Source organism: Mytilus californianus, unplaced genomic scaffold (genome assembly GCF_021869535.1).
Source record: "Mytilus californianus isolate M0D057914Y unplaced genomic scaffold, xbMytCali1.0.p SCAF_15, whole genome shotgun sequence".
NCBI classification, from domain to species: Eukaryota; Metazoa; Mollusca; class Bivalvia; order Mytilida; family Mytilidae; genus Mytilus; species Mytilus californianus.
In genome coordinates, this window is record NW_026262637.1 from 4,962,870 (window position 1) to 4,975,811 (window position 12,942).

The 12,942-nt window shown below is 32.6% G+C and overlaps 1 protein-coding gene across 2 annotated transcripts; it reads right to left on the bottom strand.

The window, feature by feature from the left end:
- Nucleotides 1-2,734: 2,734 nt before the first annotated feature.
- On the bottom strand, nucleotides 2,735-9,658 carry LOC127725244 (uncharacterized). Of its 2 annotated transcripts, none has more exons than XR_007992882.1 (5): nucleotides 9,040-9,658; nucleotides 8,043-8,183; nucleotides 5,221-5,332; nucleotides 4,821-4,957; nucleotides 2,735-3,804 (listed from the first exon to the last, which is right to left on the bottom strand). XR_007992882.1 is itself a non-coding variant. In XM_052232100.1 (5 exons), the coding sequence occupies exons 1-5, from the start codon at nucleotides 9,299-9,301 to the stop codon at nucleotides 3,477-3,479; spliced, it is 966 nt and encodes a 321-aa protein (XP_052088060.1). In that variant the 5' UTR covers nucleotides 9,302-9,657; the 3' UTR covers nucleotides 2,735-3,476. The 2 variants fall into 2 exon arrangements, 1 of the variants encoding a protein (XP_052088060.1); XM_052232100.1 differs by having other exon boundaries at nucleotides 8,057-8,183; nucleotides 9,040-9,657.
- Between the last annotated feature and the right edge of the window lie 3,284 nt (nucleotides 9,659-12,942).

Consider the following 12,942-nt stretch of genomic DNA (forward strand, 5'->3'; position numbering starts at 1 on the left):
AAATGACTATTGTGGAGCCATAAAATACTAAAATACAAACAAGCAAGGTACAATTCAAAATATATGTATAACATATATCATTCGAAAAACGGGCTCCAGTCGGTTAGCCCTTTGGTCACAACGTCACATTTGAATACTATTATTGCCCCATGTCACCAGGTCATCTTAAAGTATACAGTTTTAAACTGATCTGAATTTCTGCTTTAAACATCATGAAAGGTCAGAGGTAAACCAACGGGTCTTATTACATTTTTTTTAATTTAAAACAGAAATATATCCATTTTGTTACATCTTGTGATCCGTTTATTTGGCAATCGCCAATGGCAGTCAGCAGGGTTTAAGAACATCCGTTGTTCGACCTGTTAGTCAAAAGCGTTTTGTTTAAATACACTTTTTCACTTTTTTTTTATATATATAAACAAGTCTAAATTGAAAACAACGTTCAAACCTATGATTGCGTTGGATAAAAACCGCAATTTTTATACGTGTGCATGTAAAACAAATTTCTTGGTAGAGTGGTCTAAATACAGCACAAACAACATTTTCAAAAAGACCAAAAAAGTGAAAAAGTATATTTTAACAAAACGCATTTGACTAACAGGTCGAACAACGGATGTTCTTAAACCCTGCTGACTGCCATTGGCGATTGCCAAATAAATTGATCACTAGATGTAACAAAATGGATCTTAATATTAATTTAATACCATACAGAAAACAAGAAACTTGCGGAAAAGATGATATACCACAAACATGAGGTGCAAAAATTTGTACACCATATCCGGATTTCGACAATTAATGTCTCTTCAGTGATGTTAGGGATCGAAACGGAATTTGGAAGGCCATATAATTTACCTCAGTTTAGGATAGACTCTTGAATTTTAAAGAGTCGAAATAGGATCTTAATATTAATTTAATACCATACAGAAAACAAGAAACTTGCGGAATAGATGATATACCACAAACATGAGGTGCAAAAATTTGTACATATATATATTAAATTTTTTTATATCGATTTAGATTGAAGGTGAACCTCTCTGTTGCAAATTGTGAACCATCTTCAATTATACAACACAAATATATATTGCATCCGCTTTTTGGTGTAGGGAATGAGAATAAATTATTGACAGGTGTAAAATTAGAGAATAGGCAGGTGTTTGCGAAATATCCAATGCCACACTGAGGTGACCAGTCGAAGGAGACCGTAGCGATGCTTTTTTTATTCACGCAGACTTTTTTTAATTTCATGCTGTATTGTAGGAAATCCGGCATTTTTCTTTGTGTCTAAAAAGACAAATTTTCTTCCATTGTGGGAGGACGGATTTTAATAACTTTGACATGTATTTGATTGTGCTATATAATTTCATTTTTTATGATTATTTATTGAATGTTTCTGTTATTCATTTAACCTGAAATCGCCTTTGAAAAGTGCGAACATGTTTGTAATGTTCCTGGATATTAATATTTCCCCTCCGGACTTTGTCATTACACCTTAACACTTGTATTGGTCTCCGTGTTTTCCAGTTGGTCCGAGTACACAGTTATTTCGTAGTGCATTTCTTTTAGACAATAAATGAAAATTAAAAAAATCCCACCTGCGCTTTCTCAATAATATTTTTACAGTGTGTTGTACTACTTTTGGGACAAATTATATCAAAATTATAGAAAACTTCATCGGCTCTAACTCAAAATATGGACAATTTTATGTTAAGGGGGTCTTCAAATCTTTTGACAGCTTCCGTAGTGCTAATTTTTAACATTTTTCAGCTGGACCAAATCACTACTTTACTTTAAAATTCATGACCCAAATTTTTTTACAGTGTCATTTCACCCCCCTACTTGCTATTTGAGTCATAAAACATGGAGAAATAAATTTAGAAGGGGTATAAAAAAAAATGGCAAGTAACACACTGTCCACACTAGGGACTACATTTACAACGAAAATCAAAGGACGATAACTGTGTACTCGGACCAGTTAGCTTTCTTTTTCGTTTCCCCCCCCCCCCCCCCCCCCCCCCCCCCCCCCCCCCCCCCCGTTCAATTTATAAGCGGAACTTGTCCTGATGACATGCTAATGCAGTAAAATGTTTCATACTTAAAATGTATGTTAATGTAATTACGCATTGTTTTCCCTAATGGGAATTTATTCTTTACATTAAAGTATACATCTGCTAGAATGGGGTGTATGATTCTTTCTTGAACAATTTCTATTCAACAGTGGTCGATTGTATAATTAGCTAAGTTATCAGTGTGGTTGTTTTGTGTGTTGGTTTTAAAGGGACGATATTTTGTAGGCAAGAGGCTTTGTAATATTAGTTTCAATTGAGAATTATTTTTACTCTAATGCAGATCGCTTCAGAATACAGAGTGAACACTTTGGTCTCGGTTGTTTTCTTTATCTTCATTATTGATCTGCAGCGACTAACACCCAATTGCTAAAATTGGTTAAATGGGACGTCTGTAGTGTACCCTAACCCCGAATTACAGATCTCCGTTCTCTTATAAGGATTGTTAAAAAAGGGAAAGAATACTCCCCATTAGAATTTATAAAGGAGCTCTTCATGTACATTTTGATCCAGGGATACTGATAGCATTTGAAACCCCCCTCTTTTTTATATATTGACATCGGGCCTTTTATAACAGGCTATGCAATATGCTTGTGCTCATTGTTTGAGGACAGTTATTGCAATCATACCACGTCTTCTTATATTTATTTATTTCAAAGATATATCGCAAGCTGGTTTGGTTATTTTTAATATTTGATACATAGTTCATTTTATCAGTTTTATGCGTAAACATTGATTAAATATAATTTATCTGATACATATAGATAGGATTTCAACATAAATACAATGATAACCAGTAAAGCTGATGATACATTTTAGCATGATAACTCTTGTGTAAATAACTAATTTAAAAGAAGGGAGAAAGAGACTTACTCGATCCCACTATTTTTTTTTTATTTAAAAGCCAATACATCTGTTTACGATTAAAATTTAAGCTCATTGCATTAAACGATATATAATAAGAAAAAAACATATCATATAAAAATGTAATGAATAAAATAAACCATATTCTTAACTACCATACTTGATAGTACAAGAATAGGAAATATATTAAATAAAAAACATACCCAAAAACAGTTTTCCAATTTTACCAAAAATAACGGGAAACAAGTATATAACAATGTAAAATCCCTTTCCCTTAAAATAACTGAGATTTTCAGACCCACACGATGCTGTTATCAGTATTTTAGATATACTTTTCCAACTCACTCCTCGAGTGACACATTTGTGCTTACTTTTTATTGAACTGATCTTTATCATTTGTGCAAGACTTTTCGTTGTTAACTGACCAATATTTTTCAATGATGCTACTTTTCTAATCTGTATCTCCTTTTCCTAACAGATCATTTTTGAACTATTTTGTTTACAATCATACATTTCTAACGTTTCGCCTTCCTCAATTTTAACTGAACATTATCTAGATAGTTCGTCCTTAATATCATCTACAGTGTACATCTGTTGCAACTCTTCCCCGGAACGCAATGACGTACTGCTTCGCCTTCTTTCGTGGTGGTGGTGGTGATGGTGGTGGTGTTTATGAGGTTTGCGTATGCGAATTGTGATTGGTGGAAGATTAATACGATATGTGTTTAACCTTTGACAATGTCCTTGTCGATGAAGAACCACTGAGAAAATACAAATGAGAAACAGTATTCCTACAGTAATTAGTATGACTACTAACGCAGTATTCATTTGGCTATCATGGTTTGGGATGTCGCTTGACTTTAATTTGAACATTTGTCTGAAACATAAAAACAGGTTTTAGTGTAATTGTAGAATATGATGAATTCCCTCTGAATATAACAATTGTGAATAGGAATTTAACTAAAAGTCGCCATACAAAACATTGTCAGACGAGTTTTGTTCTATTGTGTTATATTTTTAATAGATATAAGAAGATGTGGTATGAGTGCCAATGAGACAACTCTCCATCCAGGTCAGAATTTGTAAAAGTAACCCATTATAGACATATTTTTTATTGCCTATTTTTTATAGTTAATCTTTATTTAATTATTTAATCACAATGCTTATTTCATATATATACATTTTCTCTATTTTTCTTTACATCTTTAATTCGTTTTAGTACATATCAGTCTTGATAGATTCTTAATCAGAAACGCTGATCTATTTCATAATTCTCAGACGTTTCTTTTACTGAGAAACCAGCGTATTTTTTGTTACCCTTATAATTTTGTCTTGAAAATATTTGTGATTTTGTCCTATAGAAGCGATAGCAATATAATGTTTGAAAAACGGAAATGAATCATCTAAAATTTTATATTGTTCTATAAATGTTAAAGTTGAAGTCATCCTTTTGAAACTTTTACGTACGCCATCACGAGTTGGTTGACCATTATGGAATATCTGTTTCACAGATGACGACGGATATGTTCCAATTCAGTTTTGTAACCACAATCCGGTGGTCTTTTCCTCGAATGTGATCTACCAAATTAGACTTATCACCGGATTTGTACTTACATGAGCAACACGACGGGTGCCACATGTGGAGCGGGATCTTATCCTTCCGGAGCACCTGAGATCCCCCTCCCCCCAAGTTTTTGTTTGGTTCGTGTTGCTCAGTAGTTTTCTATATTGTGTTTGTGTACTGTTGTTTGTCTTTTCGTCGTTTTTCGTTTTTTGCCATGACCTTGTCAGTTTGTTTACGACGTATGATTTTGAATATCCCTTTGGTATCTTTCACCTCTCTTTTAAAACAGTGATGTAATGTAATGTCTGAAAGGAGATATTAAAGCTTACCTGAATCTTGAAACCAAATGATTTAACCCTGGTGAAATTTTGTCTTCCTTTAGTAAAACTTCGGCTTCAATTTGAATTTTAAGCAAGCGTTCCTTACCAAACATTTCATTCACCATTTTACCTGCTGATATTTGGACCTGAAATAATTAAGTCGTTCTCGTTTGTACATGTGTTAGTTTTGACCATCAGAGAACTATATTTTAATTAGATTGCCATTTTTCATATGCGACAGGATTAAATGTGATTCAACAAATTATCAACGGAACAATTTTAACCATGCGCTACTGAGATATATTATTAACAACGCTTTCCTTTCATCCAAGATGAAAAACATTTGCCATTGAATAGAATCAAGCGGTAAATGATTTAAATGGGGGCTATACGTTAAGACAACACATACCATCTTAAGTTCTCTTGAAACAAATATTACCACATCATTGCCACAATTACCATACGACCAAGAAACATTGTGGAGATAATCTGTAAAATTCTTTGCTGCTTCATTTTCCCCACTAAAATAAAAATATCATTACAGAGCCTGAATTTGATGCTTAACTCAAAGAGATCAATGGTGTCGAAAGATGAAAGTGTGACATAATAAAATAAAGTATAATTAACACTTATAGTTCTATATCATATCTTACAATTTTCAATTTCACAACTTAGAACTATTGAAGCTTCCTTGTAAACAGCAATCCTCCATCAAGGAAATCATGGTAAGAAATGCAAGCTTTTGAATATCGTATCAAAACTGGGAGATATTTATTTCATATGCATGCGCTGCTGGAATGTTGCTACATAGAAATGGGGAAGTTCACAATAAGGAAGCTGAAATCATCCTTTTTGTCGTAAAGTTTTGTTCTCAACCGATCATTATTGACAAATCTCGCTGAAAGTCAAGATATGAAGCAAACTCAACTGTATCTGTTGTATCCTTTATTTCAAGTTCGATTGGATAGACGCGTACATCATAGTCACCAAACTTTGAACTATTTAGTGAGAGGACATTATCTATATAGCGGAACGTGAAGTTAAAGGATAATTCTAGCTTCTTTTTATTCTTTTAACGTATATACTACTACATGTATACGTCATGTGTTTTTGTTCATTGTTGAAGGTCGTATGTTATTCACATCTTTGTCTTTAGGCCTTAAATAGATGTGTTTGGCAAAATTGTATACAGCTATATATTAAATCGAAAATGATCGAAAAAAAAAAGAATAAAAACACAATGTCCAATCCGATACTTCTCTAAAAAATGATAGATAAGGTCCTTAATATAGCTCTTATTTTTAGCTATTTTCCCCTAATAATCTATGTTAAAACAATGACTATATGAAAACAGTAACAAATAAGGATATGTTGTATGATCACAAATGAGACCACTATACACCAGAGATCAAATGATAAGAATGTTAACAACAATTTCAATGTTGACAATACAGAACATAATAGATCATAAGAATAACAATACAAGGCATAATATACAGAAACAGTTGAAACATTGTCTACAGTGGGAAATATATATCATGTATGCATCAACTCAAAATTGGAATTTAAAACAATGTATGTATAAGAACTAAACATACAGTTGATTAAATCCACGCCATTTTGACTTTGTTGGATAGTTGTTTCATATGCCATCATGCCACATCTCCTTATTCTATGTGGCATTGGAAACATTGCTCCGCAAACTGCCAGAGTCGATATCTACTTGTATTTTTTTTTATAATTCATTATCTTATACTGCAATTAAAAAAAAGTGCTAGTATGACAAAATACAGTAATGCATCTGAATCTGTGTGACTTGTGCATATATTATTAATCAAACCAAATTAATCATCTATAATTGAAGCTACGTGATAACTTGATGTATTGTTGAGATACATATACAAATACAACATGAAGATGTAATAAAGACAATCACAAACATATTTACTTCATCCTTGGAATTGATTAGTTGTTTATCTATAGGAGCAGATGCCAGTATTGTTCTTTTTTATTCTACCACACATATATTTCTTGTTATGATTGACCATCTGAATTAGAACGGTTTTATATCAGTTATCTCCCCTGAATTCTATTATGTATGTAACAAGGCATTCCACGACAGGTTACGCAAGTTGTCGTCGCGTTTCGTTCACCTATTTTGCCTTTTATCGTCATTTATTTGAGATCTTCCAAGATGCACTTGGTTCATTATTGAGACGTTGAAACGTTTTTAATTCTTAATCTGATTTTGAATATTGCTCTTAAAGTTTTAGTTTTTCGCTACTCTTCTACATTGGTGATACACAAGGTTATAATCAGCTTCGAGTGCTATAGGGAAACATGTCATTTATATTGTTTTAAAGTTGCTTTTATTTTTTATTTTAATCATTATTATTATTATATTTTATGACAGAAAAATAGATGTCCCTTTTTTCTGGACCAATTAGACTGATTAGCGCTAACTGCACATTTTAAAATTTTCCTTCACACACACACACACACACACACATATATTTATTTACTTATAATTTCCCAAAAGATTGTGCAATTGTTTCTCATTGAATGTTAAAGAACATGCAATAAAATGTTATTACTTAATAATATGCGGTGCAAATGCCAGATATGTCTTTATCCCTGTAAATTATTTTTAAAAAACCAACTCATCCATAGATAAAACAATAAGATGATGGCTATAACCCATGAAATAATTGATTTAATCCTTCAGAGAATAGTCATTGATGTATCTTATAGCACATTGTATTTCATTTGTAATGTACTTAAGTATTGTTTAACTTGTTCTTCGAATCAATATAGTGAATGGGTAATCTAGTAGTGGTAAGATCAAGTTAGTATCCAAACACACTTTATGGAAAACCTTTGACATTCTCATTTTTTTACAAAATAGACCTATTCAGCTATGGTAAAATGTTACGATGAATGTATGCATATGTTTTCTGTACGATTTTGTCTCATTGATGCTCATCAAACATCTATTATTCACATTTAAGGGTCTGGATGTGGGTCCTACGTTTCTGTATTCTTAACTTTTCTAGTACATTTTTCTATGTTCTTTCTTTATTTTTTACCCATTATTCCCTATTCTATATTTTTCTTGCCTTTTATTCTGTATGTTTTATCCATTATTCTCTATTCTACAAACCCCATCCAGACCCCCATATGTACCTAGTTCATAAGCAGTAGTAGTGTGTTTTCAACCAATCAAATACTTACGGTAGATAACTCACCCTGGTATGTAAGTAATCGAGGGTACCAACGCTATCGAAATGATATACCCTCCTTCATCCTCACAAGACAAACACGTACAAGGTGTTGTTGTACGTATAGCTTCAATCTCTTTGTCCAAGCCGTCAGCTACAAGATAGGAATTACAGAATACATTTACGTTGATGTCGAGTGATCATTTTAGTGTCTTTATACCTGAGTTTATCTGAGTTATTAGAAATGTGCAATGCAAGTTTGCATTATTAAAGCAAAATCACATTTATATACTAAGGCTCTGCACGTTAGAGAACCCTGGCAACAACTCTCTAGGGAGTCAGTAAGGCAACCTTTCTGTTCCAATACAACAAAGTATCCTTATTTTCCAGTATCAGTCCAAATCTCCCGTCATTCATCCTTCCAAAACATACCTATTGTCATTATTGTTAATGTGTTATCGTCATGAGACTGCATCAAATATTTGTCACTGGACGTTAATTTATGCTTGTTCGTGGTCATGTATGTATACTTTCCGTTTTCCTTAGTTGACATTTTTTAGGGTTATTTTTCTTCATTTCTGAAGGAATGTGAAGGGTTAGAAATTAAATATTAAATTTATCTTTTTGCAACTTATACATAGGGTCCACAAGGAGCATTAAAGAGTTTAAATATATAAAAATATAACAGGAAAAGAACTGAATGACTGATAGGAACGCTATAATTTTTTTCATTTTTATTTAACTTCTCTCTCATTTTCTTAAGTTGGTACACACAATAAGGAACAATTTTATTTCATTTGCTACCTTTTGCTCATTCTTTTGATATGAATAAAAGTTTGGAAAAATACATATATAGGCTACATCAGGACATAACGAAAAGACTGTAGAAATTTCTATGGATACGCCACTGCTATTAATGAAATCGAATGGTAGCAAATCAGTCTTTCAACATACCATTGCTCAAGTCTAGGTTTTAGTTTCATTTTACTTCAATTAATAGTATTTTTTACCTTGCTCAGTACTTATAATATGTCCAGGGTCACATATCCAAGAAGATTTACATCCTCTCCCACAAAAGTCACTGTTAATATCCGTCTGAGGATTAGGAAAATCTTCCTTGTCCCATGTTTTAACAAATCGTTTTGTCACACAAGGTTTTGTAGTATAATTATCTCCTGATTGTGCACGCACAGTGGACGATCCAAATTCCTTGACAATTAGTAAAACTATCAATAATTGCAAAACGCTTCTGTATGTAGAACAGTTAAACATTGTATCAATGGTATATCAGAAATATCGAGCAATGAACCATGAACTTACGGCTCTAAACAATAACTCGTCCGTATTTATTCTTTTGATTCCATTGGCTAACATGTATTTTAAAGTGTCCTGTCCGATAATGATCTTTTTTTTTCTTCTTTTTTATTTTTCAATTTTAAAAATTACAGTGTAGGAGCTACATTTTAATGCATGCATTCTCTGACCCAAGTGAGACAATAATTGATTAAAGAGTCAACCGATCCGCAGACATAAGTCATTTTTAAAAGACGCGTTGTATGATATCGTATATGCATTTATTTGTTGTTCTATTCGATCTCCTCATGCGAATCTTTAAATTATTCAACGTCTAATGATTAAGTATAATTACATGTTAAATAACAACATTTAACACGTTCAAGATTATATTTCACCATTTTTTTTACATTTGATTGGAATTTTTGTACAACTTCTTTAAACAATAAAGTGATCAATATAAAGAAGAAAAAAATACTAAAAATCTATTAAAAAATAATGGTAAAGTAAACACAGGTCTAAAAATAAAGTGATACTGTAGTATTGATAGTGAGTCTGGAATACATGTTTATTAAGAAGTCAATAATACATAAAAATGGTAACAGGAATTGTCAAACTATTGGACAGTACAACAAACCACACAAACCATATATAACCATGACTACGAATAAAATAGACAACCACGAACAACACATATAGCCTGATTTGGTACAGGCATAAAACCAGTTTATGTGTGTGTGTGTGTGTGTGTGTGTGTGTGTGTGTGTGTGTACAAACGTTGCCCCCTCTGCTTAACTAGACTATATGTCGTCCAGTCCAGCTACCAATAGGATTACAATTTACATAATATATATGTCGTCCAGTCCAGCTACCAACAGGATTACCATTTACATGATATATATGTCATCCCGTGAGTCCAGCTACCAACAGGATTATCATTTACATGATATACATGTCGTCCAGTCCAGCTACCAACAGGATTACCATTTACATATAATATATATGTCGTCCAGTCCAGCTACCAACAGGATTATCATTTACATAATATATATGTATATGAATAAGTTGAGGTAAGATTGCCAATGAGACATCTTTCTAACTCGTAAAAAGGAAAGTATAAAAACAACTAAAGACTACCGCAATGCTTTTAACAATGAGGAAATATCATACTATATATCCGTACAGTAAGCTTTGAAACGCGTCTGTATTGCAAAAAGTGTTACAATATAGAGTACAACTAACAGCCTGACTTAGGTTTCACACTTAGACAACAACCGGCGACAACCACTGAACAGCAGGTTTCCGACTTGGAGGAACAAGCCTCGTTAAGGACCGCAAAGTGATTTTGAGATGAAGAACAGCTGTAAATTTTGTGTTTCTTTAGGGTTTTTTTTTCATGTGCGTGAAGTGATTTTGTATCAAGGATTGACACGCTATATCCTTTCTTTCAATTCCATAAAGAATGTAGCGAAATTAAACATGCTATAACGATTGTATTATGATATGTCGGGGAGCTACTTAGGTCCAATTGCTACTTATCTGAAGCCTTGTGTAAGTTACCTTGTGAAAACGTTATCCTCCACTAAAAGTTCTTCAAATGTTGAGATAGTTCTCAAAACTTAATTTTTTTTAATAACATATGCTCTTAATTTATGGCCGGAAAAAGATTGAATGTTATTTCAAATGACTAATATGTCATGCTAAAAGCTTTCTTTGGAGGAAAAATACAGAATTGATTAGAGGTTCAGCCATGAACCACCAAGTTTAACAGGTAAAACTCATACATAAACCTCAAAACAATAAAGGTTAGCAACAGAAAATGTCAGCACAATACTTCGACCTTAAAGTGTTTTTTTTTTTCGAGCAATAGGGTTGTTGAACAGATAATAATACGCCGAGATCAAAATGACGTACAACAACAACTAATGAAGCTCAGATTTAGTCAAAATTTTATATTCAAGGAGCTCCGTAATGCGAGTTCAGAACATCAATGAATAATTATGGACTTCATGGTATATTTCTGGACCTCCATAATCAAGTTCCTTTTATCCGGATCAGGATATCCTGAAATATTTCAGTACATCCATAATTCGATTTCGTGATACCTGAAATATTTCTGGAGCTCCTAATTTTTTTCAGGACATCCAGAATTCGAATTATGCAAGTACTGAAATATTTCAGGATATTATGAAATTCAATTGTGGAGATCGTGAATCAAATTATGGAGGTCAACAAATATTTAAGAAAAATCTATCTGTTAGTCGTAATAATGTGTGGAGGTCTATATGATATATTATTTATGGAGAACCGAGTAGGATATTTTGTTCATGCAATAAAGATTAACACAGAATATTAGTTTGATATTCTTTTAGAATATTGAAAGATGATATGCACTTGTATCAAACGTCAATTCACAAAGTTTAACAACAAACATTAAATTATATTATATGTATTTCAAATGATCTCTTAATTAGTATGGTTATCGAAGATTTTCTGTTTACATATAAAGTAAAGCAATAATTTTACTAAACAAACAAACAAGTACTTGCCATGTATGAATAAAGAACTGAGAGGGGCCATATACAGAAAACAAATGCTTTATTCACAATATACTAAAAACCGGAGTGACAAAAATTGGGAGAAATTTAGAAAACAAAGAAATTTGGTAACTAAGATAAAGAGAAAATCAATAAAAGTATACTTTTTACAACGTTGCTCTGGTGGGTCAAAATCATGCGAGTTTTGGAAAACAGTCAAACCATTTTTCTCAAAAAAGGGGAACTGTGGAGAACAAAAAATCTTATTGTGTGAAAATGACAAAATTGTAAATAGTCCAAATGAAGTTTCAAATGTTTTTAATAATTTTTTCTCCACAGTAGCAGACAAAATTGGAGCAGATGTGGTATATGACCCCTCAAATCACCCAAGTATAAAAGAAATTTTGAGTAACAGAAAGCATGTTTCTGACTTTGAATTTAAGAAAGTATCTAACGAAAATGTCAATAATATCTTGAATAAAATAAACATAAAGAAGGCTACTGTAACAGGAGCTGATGGTATTCCAGCAAAAATAGTAAAAAATTGTAAATCTTATATTGCACCACAGCTGACAACTCTTGTAAATTTGTCAATTGAAAATAACTGTTTCCCTGACAAACTTAAAGAAGCCCAAGTGACCCCCCTTCATAAAAAGAGTGACCCATTATTAAAAACAAACTATAGACCAGTTAGTGTCTTACCCATATTTTCTAAAATCTTTGAAAAAATATATGAAATTCAACTAACTGAATACTTTGATAAAATATTTAATCCTTTTTTGTGTGCTTTTAGACGTGGACATGGATGTCAGACCACACTTCTCAGAGTGTTAGAAGATTGGCGTGAAGCTCTCGATAAAAACCAGTACATTGCAGCGGTATTAATGGATCTTTCTAAGGCTTTTGACTGCCTGCCTCACAATATCTTGCTAGATAAATTATCAGCATATGGTGTATCCCCCCATGCAGTTGCTCTTTTAAAGTCCTATTTATTTAATCGTAAACAACAAATTAAAGTCAACAATGTTCTGAGTGGTTGGGCTGACATCCATAAAGGCGTAGCACAGGGTTCTATACTAGGGC

Bases quoted from the DNA above. Each gene is read 5' to 3' on its own strand.
- LOC127725244 (XM_052232100.1), bottom strand. From the start codon at position 9,301: ATGTTTAACTGTTCTACATACAGAAGCGTTTTGCAATTATTGATAGTT. The intron at 8,184-9,039 runs GTAAAAAATACT...CCTATCTTGTAG, and splicing joins TATTATAAGTACTGAGCAAG to CTGACGGCTTGGACAAAGAG. The intron at 4,958-5,220 runs GTATGTGTTGTC...TAATTATTTCAG, and splicing joins TTTCAAGAGAACTTAAGATG to GTCCAAATATCAGCAGGTAA.